This window comes from Pagrus major, chromosome 20, assembly GCF_040436345.1.
Source record: "Pagrus major chromosome 20, Pma_NU_1.0".
In the NCBI taxonomy this organism is placed as follows: domain Eukaryota; kingdom Metazoa; phylum Chordata; class Actinopteri; order Spariformes; family Sparidae; genus Pagrus; species Pagrus major.
Genome location: NC_133234.1, coordinates 23,590,919 through 23,609,714, shown reverse-complemented (window position 1 = coordinate 23,609,714; position 18,796 = coordinate 23,590,919). Strand labels below are relative to the sequence as shown.

Here is an 18,796-nt window from a genome sequence, read left to right as displayed (position 1 = left end):
ACTGTATGAAGAGTTTCCTTGGGAGGTCACTGGGGAAATGACAATGGGTGATACTTCTGAAATAACTCAAACCAATTGATCAGTTATCAAAATCGTTGGCCATTAACTTAATAGTTGACAACTGTGCATCTCTATTTTGTGTTTCTTCTCCAGAACATGGAGAAAACAGTGCTGCGGCCCACTGCCTTCAAACCTGTCATTCCTAAGAACCGTACTTCGATGCAGTACCTCTCCCCTCGCCACTGTGCCAACGGATCGGAAAGCCAAAACAACCTGAACCTGCTCAGCCCCACCCACAGAGAGGTGTCCCCCTCCTCCACTGAGAAATGCAACCTGTACAGCAGAGCCCGTAACAGCGGCGGTGGCAGCGGTCAGTCCTGTCAGCTGTCCGACTCTGAACGCACCTCGCTCTCCGGCCTCCCACCGTACAGCACAGCCGGCTACAACCAGACATCGGGTGAGGCCTCTGTCGGCCACCTGGAGCCCATGAAGAGCGCTCCGCCTGTCAGCGGACACGGACACTCCAACTCTGACAGCGGGCGCTCGTCTTCTAAGAGTACAGGTTCCGGCTCGCTGAGCGGTCGAGGACAACCTCTGTCTGACAGCGGGTCCAGCGGGCGCTCCCCGGGCCCAGTGGAAGGTTATGAGGGGGTGGTGAGAGACCTGGAGGACAAGCTGAGGGAGAGAGAGCTGGAGCTGCAGCAACTCAGAGAAAACCTGGATGAGAATGAAGCCGCAATTTGTCAGGTTGGTAAAACTCACTCGAGTGTTTCCTTTTTTCCTCAGTTTTTTGTAGCTTTAAAATCACTGCTGTTGTATTTTTCAAAGCTATTTTTTATATTTAAATCAAGCTCTGTGGGTGAATTTGACACTGCAAATAACTCCAAACTCATTTTTCAATGACAGAACATATTTTTCTGTACTGTAAATCCTCATTGACGTGTTGGCCTGTGTTTGTTGCAGGTTTATGAGGAGAAGCAGAAGCGCTTTGAGCTGGAGCTGGAGGAGCTGAGACAGGGCTGCGCCACCAGGATGCAGGTAGCCTCGCAGAAGGCCCAGCGAGCACAGCAGGTGCTCCAGCTGCAGGTCAGAACCTATGATATAACCTCTACAAATACAGTCAAAGACCGGAAAATGTCTTTTCAGAGCCACAGGAGTCTTGAGTAACCTTTTATCTTGAGTAACCGAGTCGTGATTTCTGGAAAGAGACACTGCTGTTCAGTTTTTCACCACAACCTGAGTTCCATCTAGTTTCATTAAAGTCCAGAGAGGACTGTGGAAAAATATGTATATCTGATTTTAGGGTGAACTGTCCCTTTAAATTGTACAAATCCTCTAGCACAAGGGTAGAAAGTGTGCGAAAGGACTGTGTGGCTTTGTTTAGAGTGGTCGTCGTGTGCAGACATCCATCACATCTAGAATCAGCAGCTACCTTTTGAATGACTAAGATCATCCTGGCTGTGTCACGGCTGCAGGTGTATCAGCTCCAGCAGGAGAAGAAGAAGCTGCAGGAGGACTTCGCTCAGCTCCTGAAGGAGAGGGAGCAGCTAGAGGAGCGCTGCTCCTCCTACGAGCACGAGAAGATCCAGCTGGGGCCTCGACTGGAGGAGAGCAAGTGGGAGGTGAGCAGCACGCTGACATGTTCCTCAGCAGGTAGTGATGACACCGATAAAAAGAAAAGGTTTAGGCAGTAAAGTTCTTATCGATTTCATTATCTCCCATCTCTCCTTAAACTCACATTACTTTAAGCACCGCTCATATTATACAATGACTTTTATTTTAGAGCATCAATCAGCTCCTCCATAATATTTATGATACATTTATTTCACTAATGAAAAGAAATGGACTTGAACATGACGATCATTGTTCAGTGCACCTCTCATTCATTCATTTAAAACAGGATATAATAAATGTAGCTGTAAAGGTCTGATGGATGGGGATCTTTTAGCCCTCGTCACGGTCTGACAGGCAGCATAATCAGAGGTTTGTTCTTGTGACAGCAGGAAGAAGAACTTTTAATAAGATGTTGCCTCAGGAATCAAACCAACAGAACAGACTGCCTCTGTTTTAAAAAGACACGGATCAATATTAGAACCGCTCCTCTCTGCTGCTGGTGATTAATTATCACAAGGAATCAATTGAAAAAGATCGACAGTCTGTGTTTGTCTCTGAGACTGATTAACTGATCATTTTTGTCTTTTCATGCCTCAAAGGTCACTGTGACCTCACAGAACACATTTTTGGCCGTTACTCAGCAATTCATAAGATAATTCTGACATCATTTTGTACAAAAGGTCAAAGGTCAACTTCAGTGTGACATCATAATGTTAAAAACACCTTTCTGTCTGCTGCGTGGAGGCATAAAGCCACGAGGAGGTAAATCTAGTTTTTATACAGGGTGATATATGAACTTTACCTCACAGCTTCTTATTCAGGAGAGATGCATCAACATTCAGGGCTGATGCCATTTTTTTTCCTTTTCATTACACGATCTGTGAGTGAGCACACATTCAGTCGTACAGATGTGTGAGAGGACCTTTTAATATAACCTTTCCCATGAAAAAGATGTTTTTCTGTACTTGTAAAATAATTGCTTCAACGCACTTTTAGCCTGCTATACAGCTAACTCCTCTATGAGGTGAATTTTTTCTGTATTCAGCCAAACATCCATTTTGTGAGACATAAACATAAATCAAATTACCTTTATTGGATTTCAGTGTGACAAGGTACTTTAAACTAGATGATTTTGGGTCTTCAGGATTTTAATGAGACTTTTATTTGATTTTCTATCTGAAACTATCTGCTGATTAATCAGTCAATCTATATTGAATGAATCACTTTTCATTATCGATTAGTTAAGTAATTTTTTTATGCAAAAATGCCTCTCAGCCACTCCGATGAGAATATTTTCTAGTTTTCTTGTGTTTTGTAAAGTGTCTTTGGGTTTTTTTGAAAATATTAGTCGGAACAGAAAGTTCTGGGAAACTGTGATTGACATTTTTCACTATTTTCTGACATTTTTTAGACGTAACAATTCATTGATTGTTGGAGAAAATAAGTGTCAGAGTAAAAGATACTGACAATAATTGTCAGTTCAATCTGGTCTGTGGTACTACTGTTATGGACAGAGATCAGAGATTCCCCAAGGTCCTGATGAGAACAGGGATTTCTCAAGGTCACAGGTCATCAGAAGCTATTGGGTGCACCTGTGATGTTCTCCCTCAGCTGGCTGCAATCAGTCAGCTGGGAGACTATATAAGGGGGCTGCAGTTCCCCTGCTCAGTGGTTGTGTGTTTTCAGGGAGTCAACACCATCAGTTGGCTCTCTGTGTTTTCTGTTTGAGTGAAGTTGAGTGTGTTTGAGATTTTTTTTTTCTTTTGGCCAGTTTTTATACATTTTGTTTCCCCCTGTTCAGTGACTCCCACTTCACCTTTGGTTTTTGGGTCCAATGTTTTTTGTTCGTCTATCATTTTGACAGAATCAGTGGGTGGCTGTGGGTTTTATTCCCACCGCCACCTTTTAGACACCGAGGGACCAGTTTGCTCTGACTCTTTTGTGATTTGTGCAGTGCTTTGTTAGTTTCCCAATCTGTGACCCGTCCTTCAGGTTTTGTTTTCTGGGGAAACGTAACAATACATTAGGATTTTGTTTTTGTCAGTAGGTTTCTCATGTTTTTGTTCGTTTTTATTTGGAGAAAAAAAGAGGACACACATACTTTGGAACTACTGTAATCATGCACATGTAAACTGTGATTGTTCTTGACTGTCAAAACATAAATTAAAAAGAAAATCAAAGAATGTAATTGTCAGTTGTAACCCTCTTTAACTTCTCTTTATAATTTATGCTGGTGCTTTGTCGAACTGAATCCTGGATGTTTCCCTCCTCCTCTCAGGTCTGTCAGAAGTCGGGGGAGATCTCGTTGCTGAAGCAGCAGCTGAAGGAAGTGCAGGGGGAGTTAGCCCAGCGGGTGGGAGAGATCGTGTCACTGCGGGGTCAGCTCAGAGAGACTCGTGGCGAGCTGACAAACACCCAGGTCCTCCTCCAGGAGGCCCACGGCACGACCCGCACACGAACCCTGGAGCTGGAGGTGTGTGAGAACGAGCTGCAGCGCCGCAAGAGCGAAGCGGAGCTGCTCAGAGAAAAAGTTGGACGTCTGGAAGGAGAGCTGGTTCATCTCAGAGATGCTCTGGCCAATCAGGGCCCAGGAAACAGACAGTGTCAGGTGTTCCAGGAAACAGAGGAGCACCTGCTGGCCTACGAGAGTGACGAGGCGAAGGCCCAGCGGCAGAGCAGCACCGAGGCCCTGCAGAACATGAAGGTGCAGATGGACAGGATGAGGGCCGAGCTGACCTTCGAGCGTCAGCGCGCCGAGCAGCAAACAGGAAGCTTCGAGGAGGAGCGCAGGATATGGCAAGAGGAGAAGGACAAAGTGATCCGCTACCAGAAACAGCTGCAGCAGAACTATGTGCAGATGTACCGCAGGAACCGGGAGCTGGAGCAGCTGCTGCAGGAGCTCAGTCACGAACTGGAGAGCAGAGAGGAGGACGAGGGCAGCGGCAACGAGATCAACTTTGATGAGATCGCCGCCACTGAAATCTGACCCTCGTGTCTCCCCGTCTTTTAATTTGCACTACTGTCAGCTAAAGGTTTTCTCACCCACATGTCACATCTGATCTCGACAGAATATTACAGATTGGTATCACAAGTGTAAAAAAACTCACATCTGCAGTGTAAAATCAGCCACACTTTAGTTCTGCCTCATCGGTCTATTCTCTGAGGAGTCCCACTTGAAAGGCGGTGACCTCTATTAGTCGTTAGTAGGCCACCTCAGTCCTCTGCCCCTCCATTAACGTCTCCGTTACTGTTAACGAGTCATCCCGGTCCCTCTATCACAGTTTCAAGCATTTGTTGTGAGTGAGTAACTTCTCCCAAACTTTAACCATCCTCCTGCGTTGGAGATGACTCCACCCTCCCTGCTGGGTTTAGCACCACGCACCCACTCTGTGTTAGCGGTCAGCTCTCATTAGTGCCGTTAATTTGGATGGAGCCCACGCTGTTGTCAGTCGACGGTAAACGTGGGATAACACATTCAGCGCGTCACGATAAGAGAGTGAATCAGAGCGAGGTGATGATGATGATGGTGGTGGTGATGCGGAGAGAATCATGTTGTTTTCTCAAAACCACTCGATGTAAAAATATCATGACCAACAAGTAAACAGAAGATGTTTCCAAAATACGTCTACTGCCTCAAATAAAAACAAAATAATAATATATGGCACAAATTAGTTGTTATTAAGCAGACAGAATTAGGTCCCATTTGAAGTTTCTCATCCTGGACACTTTACTCTAAATGGTGGAAATAATATCATGAACATCTGTGCAGTACAATGTAATTAAACCCAGTAACATCTGGAACAAATACGACCTGAACACCTGACATTCAGTACACGTCAGCTTTTCTCTGACCTCAGAAGATGAGATTAAATCGCTCTCCCGGTAGTGAAGGAGCTGGAGATATGGATCAAATCTTCTGAAATACTGAAACTGCACATCATGAAATTGTAAATGTTCATCAAAATCAATTGGTCTTTTTCACAGCAGACATTTTGGCACACGTCATAAGAGCGCAAAAACGATCCCACACGCTCGACCAAGCATGCTGGGCTCGTGGGTGGTGATAGTCTATGACGTTAACAATACGTCAGACACCAGAAAAGATCATTCTGATCATCCTTAGAAAACTTCTTCTCTTTAGATAAAATGATCCAAAATTGTAGAACACCGCTCAGTGAAGTCAGAAACTTGAAATTAGACCTCAAACTTAAAACAGACTGGTCGTCCACTGTTGCTGTTTTAGGCGCATGCTCATCAAACAAAACCAAAACAGGCATGCATGAATTGAAGTAATGATTTAATCGTTTTCCCAAAACCCTCAGATACATACGGATACGCAAACACAGAGAAAATGTTTGTTTTTGTATATATTTGGACAATGCTTTAATAAAACTTGAAAGGTTTGAGGAAACATTAAACTTTTCCTGATTTACAAAAGTAGACAGTTTACTATTTACACAAATAGCGAGTCCTTTTGGAGGAAAGAATCACGGGTCTGTTTTTGGACTCAGCAGCTGGATAAGAAAGATGTGCCTCTGTTTTGGACACTGATTAACTAAAAAGAAAACCTGCTTACTAAATTTGTGATGGCCGACACATTCATGTTGTCTCATAGTATACAGAATATTCTCATCACTCATTCCTACAGTTCTGAATTCAGTCTGAATTTAAGTTTCTTTTGGCTTTATGAAATTGTTCTGCTGTTTTTTTTTTCCAGTACAGAAATGTACAAACGCACACCCACGATGGCTCTTCTATCTGATAATTACAGAAATGACACTTTCTCTCTGCAAGAGGTGATTAAAGTTTGATGACTGTGTGTGGGTGAAGCGTTACTCAGACTTTATTTGACATCGCTGAAGGGGAACCATGCACTGAACGTTGGCGTTTTGACCGTGGCGGGACTGTTTTTTTCCACCAACCTTTCCAGTATAGGACCAGTTTCACGCGTATTTACTTCCCTGTACAACATGTTTGTTGCCCTGTCACTGCTGATTGAATCGTCGTCCTCTGTAAATAACCCCAACCAATCATAAAGTCTTCTTCCAGAGATGTCTCGTCCATCTCACAAATAACAAACATAGCCACTGTGAATAGACCAAAGCAATGTCGCACATTATATTTTGCTCTTACAGATACGACGCCTGTATATGAACGTGAGTGTGGATGTTTGTTCTGGTTCCTCTGTATAATTTTATAATCCACGATATTTGTATGAAGACATTAAATGTATATTTTCATGCTGTACATTCTTGAACACTGTTTTTAATTAAAAAAAGACAAAATCTAACGGCTATTGGTAATATTGTTACAGTTACTATGTCGAGTAATGCGTTACCACCAGAAATGAGGTGTTTAATGATGTTATTTTTCAAGAATTAATTGTATTTGTGCACCAAATGATTTACATTCAACAGCATCAGAGAGTGTTTGCAGATGTAAGTAAGAGTAAACAAGTTTATTTTTGTCAGTATTCAGTAAGGACAATAACAGTTTTATCTGGGCTGTTCTCATCGTGTTAGCATTCAGGCGATGCTGTAAAGGTTTGTGTTTCCTTCGGAAGGAGGAGAAATGTTTCTGAACAGCTCGTGTCTGCCCTCTGCTGGTCAGCGTTCAGACTTCAACACAACACTCCTGTTTTTGACAAATTGAAGTAAAAGACTTTTAAGCACACAAAACAATTATTTCTCTCATTTGAGCTCAAATTTGTTTAAAATCCTTGTGAGTGATTATGAAGAAATAATTATTTTAAGTGTACCAAAAAAAGGAGCAAAGACAAAAGTGCTGCCTTTATATCTTTTGTTGAGTGTAAACGCTTTTAAAAGGCACTCAGGTTACAGTTTGTCATCAGAAGTAGCGACATACACTCCTGATCAATGACACGTTTACTTGTTTTTGGGAGGATAAAATGTTAAAACAACACAAAATGTACAAAGAAGTCATGTTCTTGACAGGCGTTGGCTCCTGGGTTGTGATAAGTGACATTTTAAGGCATCAGGAGCACCATTGATTCATAATTTCAGGCTCTGAGGACACAAAGTTCATTAACTGAAATGTCGGATTACTTTGAGTATTTTTGTGACGACATCGTTTCATATCTTCCGTCATCTGGTTCTGAAGTCCTGTGATCTGCTGCCTGAGGCCATGTTTGTTTTTCAGTCAGCAGCGTCCATGTCCTCGTTCCTAACTTTAACAAACTTTAACATGAATGGCAAAATGACCTCAGAGCTCATCAGACTGTTTGGGCTGGAGTTTCCCGTCTCTGTGAGAGGAAGCTGATAATCACAGGACATTTTTATAAACTCATGATCAGTGTTCAGTCTTCTTTTCAAAGGTTTTTGGGGACTTTGACCACAAACACCATGGGGTCTTTGGCCTTGTTGCTGAAGGCTTTTCTGATGATGTCGACGGCGTGCAGGTGGGTAACTCCCTGCAGAGAGACTCCGTCCACAGACACCAACTCAAATCCAGCCTGAGGAAACAATCACAGAACAAACTGTCTCTACTTTTGTGTGTGTCAACAGGACGTCTGCAGGTCAATATTTTAATACTTTGGATGTTACGATAGCGTGAGGTATTAAATCACATTCTACGTGGTCTTTAAAAGGTCTTAAATTTAATCTGGTGAACGTCGTCTCACCTTGAGCACTTCACACGTGGAGGCGGCTCCTCCAGGAAAGATCTTCTCGATCTTCACCACCGGCTGAACCTTGGACTCCATCCCTCCAGATATGCTGATACCTGAAACATTCAAACAACACGAGTCGAGGTCAGTCGTGTATTTTAAATTGGTCTCTGACGTTTCTGCTGCAAATTTTATTAATGATGCTCACAGAAAAAGCTAAACAGTTTCTCTGGAAATCTGGGTGTTATCATCCCACTCCTGACATTTTATATTCTGATGTGTGTTTTATGATGCGTTTGGTTTTTGGTTTCTTCTGAACTGTGTTATGAAAAGTGCCACATAAATAAAGTTTATTATGATCTATATATATGTGGTGTTCCTAGTGTTCCAGTTCTGTGGTCTGTTCTGAAAAATCGGGGCATTGTTTTCAGCTGTTGATATTTTTAAATTTAATTTTTCAAAGCTGTGAACACCACCCCCAGATGAAATATTATACTGAAGTGATTATTTTGGGATGGAGGCAGAAATCTCAGATAAAAACAAAAAACTTTTTTACATGTTAAAGCAGCTTCTGTACAAGAAACTTGATTTTAGTGGCCTCTGTGGACATAATTTTGTTACCATACAGCTACAGTCTTCATAATAATAAGCCAGCAACAAGATAAAGCTCGTTAGCACAGCCAACATAAAATATTAATTAAAAGTCAGTTGAATCCGACCCGGTGACGGGCATTAAGAGGAACTGTAATAATTACACAAAAGTAGTCTCCTCGCTGATGTTTGTTTATGTAGGTCATATAGAGGCATCTTATTAAATGGAGATGTTTCATAACCAGTTGAAAGTTTCTTCCAATGTTGAAATATCTCTCGTGGTTAGTTGGAAAATGTAAAGATTTTAGTGATTTGGGTGAACTGACCCTTTAAACGATGATAACTATAACAAGATCATTCATTCACTCATTTACCCAGCGACTGTTTGGTCTTGGAGATGCTGACGGTTTTGAGCTTGTACTCCTGTACAGGCTCGGAGCCGTTGAGTCCGTTCTCTGCTGCGGCCTGATGTCCGTTCATCTGTTCGCTGCCCGCCTGTTGATCTGGACTTGAACCGAACACCTGCGACAACAGTGGCCGACTCCTGCGAGCAGCACTCTGCAGCGTGAACACACCGTCTTTACTCCTCTCTCCACTTTTATCCTTTTTGCTTTTGGAGTGTCCGTTTCTGGACGCGGACCTTCCTCGGTCTGCGGTCGAGTGCAGTGAAACTTCGTCAAAGTGGACGGAGCGGATGGTCCCGATGTCTGTGCGGAGGCGAGGGCGGGGGTCATCGTTGCTGGCCAGCAGCCAGTTTGGAAGCATGGCGCTGGAGGAGGGGGATCTGAGGTCTCTGGACTCAGTGTAACCATCCACTGGTATGTCCAGCAGCGGGGTGAAGGACCTGGAGGTGTGGGGCCTCTCCCTGGACCCCCGGGGCCCAGACAGACTGAGCTTCTCCAGCTCCTCCAGCAGGTGGCTCTCCTTCGCCACCTCCTCAGCATTGTGGAGCTCAAAGCCTCCCCTGTAATCTGGACCAAAACACCACAGAAATACCAGGACACGGAAAATCAAAGATCTGATTTCAGAGCATATTAAACATAAAACCAAAGGAACATAAAAGGTGCTGACCTGGGATCGGAGTGATGAGACGCCGTTTGGGTGCTCGACCAGATGTAGGAGAGCGAAGAGGAGGAGTTTTGACTACAATACAGAGAAGAGAGAAGAGAGTGTAACCACGACTGTTCAGAGCTGATTTGTGTTGAATGTTTGTTTTAGTTCTTATACTTTCTGATCCTGACATGTATCACACGCACTTGAGCGATACTTGAGGATGTCGTAGGCCTCGACTTCGATGGGGGTCACCGTGTTGTTGAACAAACTCAAATCAGAGGGAGGAAGCAGCATCCTGACGGACAAGAAAACGCTGAGTCATTTTCAGTCTTGTGATAGATTATAAAACATTTTTAATGAGTCATCAGTGTCTTTTTGTGGAGCATTTGGATTTGAGAAGATTATCCTGAAAAACACTTAATCCCCTTCTGGCAGTATTTGTGTTGAGACACGAGCTGTTAAAGAGGAGACTCAGCAGAGTTTATTCACAGTTATTACAGGACAGCAGAAAGAAATCTTCATGATGGAAATCCACATTATTCTGTATATTTTAGCACCAATATCAGCTTCATATAAAGTAACTGTCCTGTGATTATCACCAACTTCAGATCATGGTTTACCTTAACATTAATCAAAGTAGGCTAAGGAGTAAATTAATTTATTATTATTGGTGGAGGAAGTAATTCTTATTATCGACTTGAGTAAAAATACTCAATTACAAGTAAGACTCCTGCATTAAAAATGTGTTTTAGGTAAAAGTTTGTAAATATTGTCAAGAAAATGTACTTGATGCAGAAAAATGTTTATATTTCATGTTACTGTATATCATTAGATTATTATTACTCAAAGCAGGATTTGTAGTTGTTGTTGAGGGAATTATATTGTATGCAAGTTATTTTAATCATGGATTACTCTGCTGATTACTTTCTCCATTAATCAATTGTGACTGTTTGGTTTGTAAAAACTCCTTCTTACCTGACTTCCCTCAGCAGCAGCAGCTTTTCAGGTCTGTCCAGCACGACCAGCAGGTGGCGTATCAAGTTCTCCACTGACCGCTCTGCTATGTACTGTTAAAGAGTAACAGCAAAAATCAGTCATTCAGTATCCAGTTCATCACAACCTAAACTCAGAGCTGATATGCTGTGAATTATTGGGTGATTAATTCTGTAAACACAAACTCTTTCATGGCTCGTTCACACATCAACATTACCACACAGAAAAGCTTCTCACCCTTCGACACGACTTCATCACAGCAGCCACCTCCTCCTCAGTCAGCAGCCTGCGGGCCATGTCCTCCACCACGCCGAGCATCTCTGAATTTGGCATCACGCTGACCTGTCGTCCATCTGTGAACGTCACAGAGGAGAATCAGTATTTGTCTACTGAACCAGTAATAAAAATACTAAAATTCAAAATTGCCTCTACCTTTGCGACCCTTGTCTGTGGACGGGGACTTGGAGCGTCCTCTGGAAGCGTCCCTCTTGCGTCCGCCCCTGAACAACAAGTTGACGAAGGTCTTTGAGCGCTGCAGGGTGCTCTTCTCCTCTGGGTCCTTCCCTTTCTGCTTCTTCTCCTTCTTCTGCTTGATCTCTGCGATTGGACAGCAAACAATAAGTCATTGTTTTAATTTCAACTGAGCCGTCTTTTGATGACCCCGCTCTCTCCTCGCCTCACCTGCCACGGTGACTTGGCTCTGGGACCTGCTGATGGGTCGGCTCGGCCTACTGAGAGCCAGCAGCACGGCGGTCTTCGTGTTCTCTATCCTCCCCCTGGCCTCCTCTGCCCGGATCATGGTGTCTCTGAGCAGAGTGGTTCGTCCCAGGCTGCGGGTGGTCTCTGCACCCGTCCTCTGAGAGGGAAGGTCCGTCTGGATGGCGGTCTCAGTTCGCTCCGACTCAGACCTGAACAAACAAAACACCATGATCATGTCTTGTCTAGTCCAGTTACCTGTAGTGCAGTGTAGATTAGGTGGTGTGAGTTGCTCAGCTTGTTGTGTATATATACACATTTTAAAGGTGTTATTTGTAAGAAAAGTTCATTTTTGAGTCTCATTCCCATCTCGGCAGAAACTTTGGGCTGACCTGTCCTACAATCCCAACTACCCACTACAGGTAAAAGGGAAAGTATTTTTGATTCTAGGGTGGACTGTCCCTTTAAGAGCCTAGCGTAAAAGTTTTATAAAATATTATCAGTCTGGTCTTTGTTTCTCAAGATGAATTGCCTGAACTTTACTGAATCACCAAGCTGATCCTGACCTCTGGTCCTCAGTCGAGATGCAAACATCCACCATGTCTGAACCAAACGGCATGCTGGGAGGGAACATGACCTGCGACAGGCCGCTCAGAGAGCTGACAGGAGTCCCAGACGACAGAGACGAGGCCGAGGAGTTGGAGTCTGAGCCCTGGGAGGAAGACTTCTGAGTACCGTTGGCCACTGAGGAAGAGCACAAGAGATCATCTAACTCAGTTGGATTTAAGCTGGTCACTGAGCCTCACACAGACAGAAACACAAACAGAAAGGCTCACATGAAACTTTAGATACATACGCTTATTGAGCCACCTGTATTCTGCCACCATCTCCTTATAAGCAGGGTATCGTCCTGCTTCCTGTGAAGAGATGGCCACAGATATGCAAATGAGAGATACAGTAGAGACCTTGAAACTTTTATGGGATCGCTATATTTGATAAAGAGTAACCCTAGACGCACACAGAGATCCAAAACCAAACACCTCCTCCTCCTCCTCGAACAGAAACATTTCCCTTCTTCACTTCACAGTAACCTCTGATAGCTGCGATGCTTTCTAACTCTTGTACATGTTTCAGTTTCCACGGGGAGAAAGCGAGGCATCCCGAGACAAAACACACACAGAACGCGGCTCTAAGCTTTGATCAGCACCTGATCCCGGCTGCCTGGTGAATAATGCACACAGCCTGGCTATTTTTCACAGCGCGAAACCCAAGCTCCGACAAGTAAAGTGAGCGAGGAATATTACGACTGCGTGCCAGCTGTCGGCCCTGCCACACAAACCGCCGCTGTATCCGCTGTGCAGCGACGCGTGGCTCGGGGGAGTTTGTGTTTGGTTTTACGTGTGTGTGAGTGAATTAAAGATGAAAGGTAGGAAACGGGTCAGAAAGTTAACCAGTTCACCAGCATGCTTTCTAAAAACAAAGAGTCGATATGGATCATGATACTTCAGCTCCAAACATCCCAACACAAGTATTATACACACTAGATTTTCTAATATCTTTCCATCAAAGTGGATTAATTTTACTTCCAAGATGTTTTCTTGTCATGTTGTCTCTTCAGCATAGTGTTAAAAAAAGAAAAACAAACACTAAGAGAGAAATACAATTCAGAAAAGCACAAGTTATTCCAGATATTTACAGTTATGTCAGTATTTCCTGAAAGAAATGAGGAAAATATGAAACCTGAGGAAATCACACAATTAAAACGTGCAATCATTCATTTCAAGACCTTACGAGAAAAGTAAATAAACTCTAGAGTAGAGAGACCAAATCCAGGAGAGATGAGAAAAAGTATTAAATGATAAATAACCATGAAAACATATGTGAAACTATTTTTTTCCACGTATGAATTCTGTTGGAAAAACCTTTTTGTCATTTCTCCTCAACTGAAAATATACAGTACAATAAATACAAATATTTTGGGTGGATATTCTGACAATCATGCAGCATCCGTGCCACTTAATGTGGGTTTTCTGCCAAAAGGACCAGAAAATGACAAATAGCTCCTGAATATATTTACAGCAGGGGCAAAAAAAAAAAAGCAGTCATCTGTAAATGATTACAGGCTGATCCACCTAAAGCAGGCAACAAGGTCAGACTCATGAAGAAGATTCATGAGATGGAAACTTTCAGAGCTGATTGTTGATTTTAGAAAAAAGGAGACATAGACACAAACTCCTGTCTACATCACTGAGAACCTATCTTGGTCATCACCACAAAGACTCTTTTGTCTTTTACAGAGGAGCAGTGGAAAGCATCCTGACTGGAAACATCACAAACTGGCACGGTTCATCACCGCTCAGGACAGGAGGGCTCTACAGCGGCTGATTAAAACCGTCCAGAACATCACTGGTACCATCTACAGAGCATCAGTGATACCGGTGAAGTGAGATGTCTGCACAGAGCTCAAAGATACTAAAAGACAACACCTGCGCCAGCCACAGTCTGTTCACCCTGCTAGCATCTGACAAAAGGTACAGAAGTATCCGCTGCTGTACCACCAGACTACAGAGCAGCTTCTTTCCTCAGGCCGTGAGACTCCTGATCCTCAACAACACTCAACACTCCATAAACATCACATATAACATTATTCCTTTTGTTAAACCCTTCTTCTTCTTCCTATTTCTTGACAGCAATGCAGAAATAAAATGAGAACATCTTGTCTCTTGTGTTACAACAACAAAACATGTGCTGTCTTTTACTAAAGTGATATTTTGTAATCTTGTGCAACATATTTAGACTTCAGTGGCTCCATAGTTTTTCCCTGCTATGAATTCATAATGAGCTTTAACAACGCTGTTCATCTCCGCTCTCACCTTGATGGTCAGCATCACATGTGTGTGGCTCTTCAGCACCTCCACGGCACTACTGTGGCTGATGTCCTCAAAGCTCACTCCATTGGCAGCCAGGATCTGGTCCCCCATCTTGATTCCATTCTGCTCAGCCAGACCACCAGGATCCAGTCTGAGACAACAAGACAGCAGCTCAATAAATGTTGTGAAGTGGTGGAGATAAATGAACAAAAACATCAGGTTTTCCACGGCAGAGGTACGTACTTGGAGACATAGATGCCCAGACCAAACTCCTTTCCCCCACGGATGTTGAAGCCCAGACAGTAGTCGTCTGAGGTGGTGTAAAGGTGGACGATCCTTTGGAGGGCGCTTCCTGAGCTCGTCTCTGAAGGCGTCCGTCCGCTCTCCTCCACCACCATCCGCCTGTGTATCAAGTCCACCCTGGAGGATTTTCCAGTCAGTCAGAGTCTGACATTTTTGTGAGTTAATATCGAAAGGATTCGTTCTTTCTCACCAGGTAGTCTTCTCCTTGGAGTAGCGGATGCCGGGCACTTTGCCGACACGTCTCACCACCATCCTCAGCCTGTTGTTGCCCGTCAGGACCTTCACAGCGCTGCTCATGGTGATGCTCTCCAGGCTGATACCGTTCACCTCCACCAGTTTATCACCTACCAGCAGGCCGGCCTCCTCTGTGAACAAGAGCACCTAATTACTGTAACAAGACGTCATCATGGTGCCACGTTGTCTTCACATAGCAACACGTTAGTTTACCTGCTGTACTGTCGTCCTCCACCTTACTGACAAAGATGCTGAGGCCGTGCTCTGAGCCTCCACGCACGCTGAAGCCCAGCTTGCCGTCCACACTTTTGTCCACTGTGATCGTGTGGAGGTCCTCGCAGTCATCTCCACCTAAAATACCACATGGATGCTGTGTCAATAAGTCCGTCTCTTCATTCTTGTTTGACAATTTATAATACAGCAGTCGCTCACTATCGTTGGAGCAACACCCATCAGGAGGGTTGTCAGGTGACATTTGCTTAAGTACAGTTTGATGACTGCCTTGCGTATCCTGGGTACTGGGCACTGGACGTGCACATCCTCAGGAATTAACTCACTACACGCACATGAATGGTAGAGGCAGCGTAGGGCCAGTGTGGGGATGTGATAGGATCAGGGGTCAGTAAGCACGCCAGCAGCAGCAGAGATAATAATACCGGAAAGTTTCATAGACATATCAGATGTTTAGGAAGATGAGATCACGGCAATGGTAGAGGAGACTGAAGCCAGGAAAGGCATATTATTCAGTGGAGTGAAAAGTTTAACGTGTTTAATGAGACAAAAAGGTTGTGGACCACTGCTCAGGTCAGTACAATGCAGGACTTGTGTAACTAAATAGGTCTAAACTTTGCTTTTCCCCCTACATTTCTAAAAGAACCCCTCTAAAGTCCATCAGACTATGAACCTGAACCAGTGTTTTATCTCCAGCAGCTTGAAGGTTGTAAATAAGCGCGACACAAGCAGCAGGCAGCCCAACGACCTCCTCACCATCCACAGGAGAGTTGATGAGGATGACCCGGCCCATGGGTGAGGAGGATCGGATTCCACGCCGGCGCTGCTCCTTCTTCCGTAAGAGGTTGCGCGTAGCCGTGTGTGACCCCTGAGTCCCGGGGGTCTTCTCCCTGCGGGACGGGTCTGACGAGTGAGCCATGGAGGCTGCCGGGGTCCCCTTTCACTCACGCTCCACCGGGGGCTCAGCTCCGGGTGGAGGAGCCTACAGCGGCATACAGCAGAAGGAAGGGGATCCTCAGGCAGTGTGTCCGCTGTGTTCCCTGCATACTGACACTACGTTACCTTCACAAAACCGCATTGAGATTTTGTCGATTTTTAGCAGCTTGAGTGAGGTGGAAGCACGATCCATTAACTCACCGACGCAGGCTGCTTTGTGACATGACGGCTGACTCTTTGGTCCATTCCTGCCCATGATGCATCTCTCTCACCTGTCTGAGCCTCACAGGACAACAACAACAAAAAAAACAAAACACAAACACAGCAAAGCATTAACACAAAAAATATCTATTGCATGTCTTCAAGATATTTTTAGTCTTTACAACTCACGCTCCATTAACAGAAAAGCCAACAGGTGAAGTATTTGTGACTCCAGGTGAGGTTAGAAACAGGATTTAATAGGTTTATTTAGATCAGACTTGACCCACTTAGGGTCATGACGTCACATGGTGTTGATACCATGGTTACATGTCACTAAACCTAACCCGTGGTAACAGTGTGTCGTCATGTCGTCACCTTGGGGTTCCCCCCCGAACGTCTCACACGGCTTCAGCACCCCGGACAGCGACGCGACGAAGCGCGGCGTCAAAAGGCGACATTTAACGTCGGCGTGTGATTATCGACACAAACACGAGATTTAATTTAGTTCAAATTAAGTGTTTTAATTACCGCGCAACTTAAGGGTTTATTCGGCAACGATATCTGACACTTCTGTGAACACACATGTAGACTTTTTCGCATTAAAATAACAGAGAAACGCACAAAAAACTACTCAAATACTCACCACACATTTACATTCCGCTCAAACAGACAACATGTAGGCTACTGAGAGAAACACAAACTGACAGGCGACCGCGAATAAGGTTGAATTCATCCCATTTTCTCTACATTAATGAAGCTAAGTCGGCTCGTTAGCCTACCTGAGTCCATGTTGTGCAAAAAGACCCAACGCACCTGTCCGGGATAGTCCTCTGACAGAAGCCCCGCCCCTCGTCCATCGCTATTGGCTGGAATGTAGTAAGTTGAGAGCATTTGATTGGACAAAAGATACGCCAATTATCTGGCATTAAGTCAACTTTGTGTACATCAGATACTGATGCAACAAAGAGCAATAACTTTTTAATTCAGTACAACACTGTGACATTAATTAACATTAATGAGATGTTTTAATTAAAGAATTTATTTTATTTATCTTGCATCTAATTATTGTAACAGTTTGGTTTGAGTTGGTTTTTCAGCATCAGGTCTGTCTCCTCAGTGTTTTAGACCCAGACTCGTGAATAAACCAACATCAACATCAACAAAACAAAACTTTTAAACAGACCAATAAATGGCACTGATGACATGAAGGAGATATATAAAAAATACTTTGCTTCTCTGACAAAATCTCACTTCAGAAAGTCAACGTTTAAATATACAGCAATAAAATCACAGACTTAAATCTCATTTGTGTTTCAGGATATCCTCAAATGTATTGGCTTTTATTTATATTCGTTTGTAGAAAGATCAGCTTTGTCTCCAGATTTAACAAATGAATGAGTGTGAATATAACTTTTAAAGACTAGACCTGTTTTCTTTTACCCGTTTTATTTTAAAAACCTGATGACATACAAGCCACCACCTGGTAACCCTTCTTCTGAGCATGGATCAGATTTAATAAAACACCCAGATGAGCAAGACCCAGACCCATTCTTCTGTATTTAGAGTCATATAAAACTTGCTGCAAAGTAAGGGAAGAGAAGAGAAACAAAGCTGTGAATACACTAATGGAAATGTGTCTTTTACAACAGTATTAGTATTTTAAAGTACTCCTCCAGAGAGACCTGGGACGACTTTGTGAGGAACAAGTTAGTGTTGGTGAGGATCACTCAACCATCAGTGTGACCACAAGAGCCACATGTCACTGATTCAACAGCTCCCCCCTCTGGATGAAGGACAGAACTGGAGGGAGCAGAGGAAGTAAACTCATCTTCACAAGCTTCATAAAAAGCAGTCAACTGGTCAAGAATGAACTTTTAGTCTCAATATTTGTATCTTTTACGGTAAATGCAAACAAACCATCTTGTGTGTCTGAAGCCTTGTTCAGACTGCCAGTCTTAATCATTTTGTTTGGCATATTCAGATTGATTTAAGGAAGATTGGATGCCAAAAACACATAAAATGTGATTTTCTGCAAATCAGAGGCAAATCACATTTGGCGGAGGTTTGAAATAAGATCCAAATGATATTTCTACAGGTGCGTCTCAGTCCCCACAGCAACAGTTAAAGCATGCAGATAGGTTGCCGATGTCTGGATACAAAAATCCAATCTGATCACTTGCAAATAAAAGTGCGGACAGTTTGTTTAAATCTGATTTGAGAAAAAGAAATCAGATTTTTCTGAAGTTTGAACACAGCCTAAGAATTAAAATTAATCTACTGAAAGGCAGATGTAAACTCCACCATTACAGCTTAGATAAATCAATGACCATAACTTTTGAAAACCATTTGATAAAAACAGCCCATTCAGTGATATGCAGAGGTTTTTACAATTTATCTATGTACCAAACACATCCTGCGATACCATTCACACAGAGTTAAAAAAACAAAG

General features: G+C 43.5%; 2 protein-coding genes across 5 annotated transcripts in view; one reads left to right on the top strand and one right to left on the bottom strand.

The window, feature by feature from the left end:
- The window catches only part of LOC141015952 (leucine zipper putative tumor suppressor 2 homolog), a 38,734-nt gene extending 31,830 nt beyond the window's left edge, over positions 1 to 6,904 (top strand). The window contains exons 4-7 of the mRNA XM_073490178.1: positions 154 to 747; positions 964 to 1,086; positions 1,476 to 1,622; positions 3,893 to 6,904. Coding sequence (XP_073346279.1) covers positions 154 to 747; positions 964 to 1,086; positions 1,476 to 1,622; positions 3,893 to 4,600 — 1,572 coding nt within the window. The 3' untranslated portion in view covers positions 4,601 to 6,904. The remainder of the gene's footprint in view (positions 1 to 153; positions 748 to 963; positions 1,087 to 1,475; positions 1,623 to 3,892) is intronic.
- A 185-nt stretch (positions 6,905 to 7,089) lies between these two features.
- On the bottom strand, positions 7,090 to 17,043 carry LOC141015951 (PDZ domain-containing protein 7-like). Of its 4 annotated transcripts, none has more exons than XM_073490174.1 (18): positions 16,991 to 17,043; positions 16,348 to 16,428; positions 15,967 to 16,263; positions 15,193 to 15,330; positions 14,936 to 15,110; positions 14,686 to 14,862; positions 14,446 to 14,593; positions 12,429 to 12,489; positions 12,139 to 12,316; positions 11,558 to 11,784; positions 11,309 to 11,473; positions 11,114 to 11,229; positions 10,859 to 10,950; positions 10,087 to 10,178; positions 9,902 to 9,973; positions 9,205 to 9,801; positions 8,255 to 8,355; positions 7,090 to 8,086 (listed from the first exon to the last, which is right to left on the bottom strand). In XM_073490174.1, exons 3-18 carry the CDS (start codon positions 16,127 to 16,129, stop codon positions 7,943 to 7,945), a joined length of 2,646 nt encoding a protein of 881 aa, XP_073346275.1. In that variant the 5' UTR covers positions 16,130 to 16,263; positions 16,348 to 16,428; positions 16,991 to 17,043; the 3' UTR covers positions 7,090 to 7,942. The 4 variants fall into 4 exon arrangements, with proteins under 4 accessions (XP_073346275.1, XP_073346276.1, XP_073346278.1 ...); XM_073490175.1 differs by having other exon boundaries at positions 15,967 to 16,250; XM_073490177.1 differs by having other exon boundaries at positions 15,967 to 16,192.
- Between the last annotated feature and the right edge of the window lie 1,753 nt (positions 17,044 to 18,796).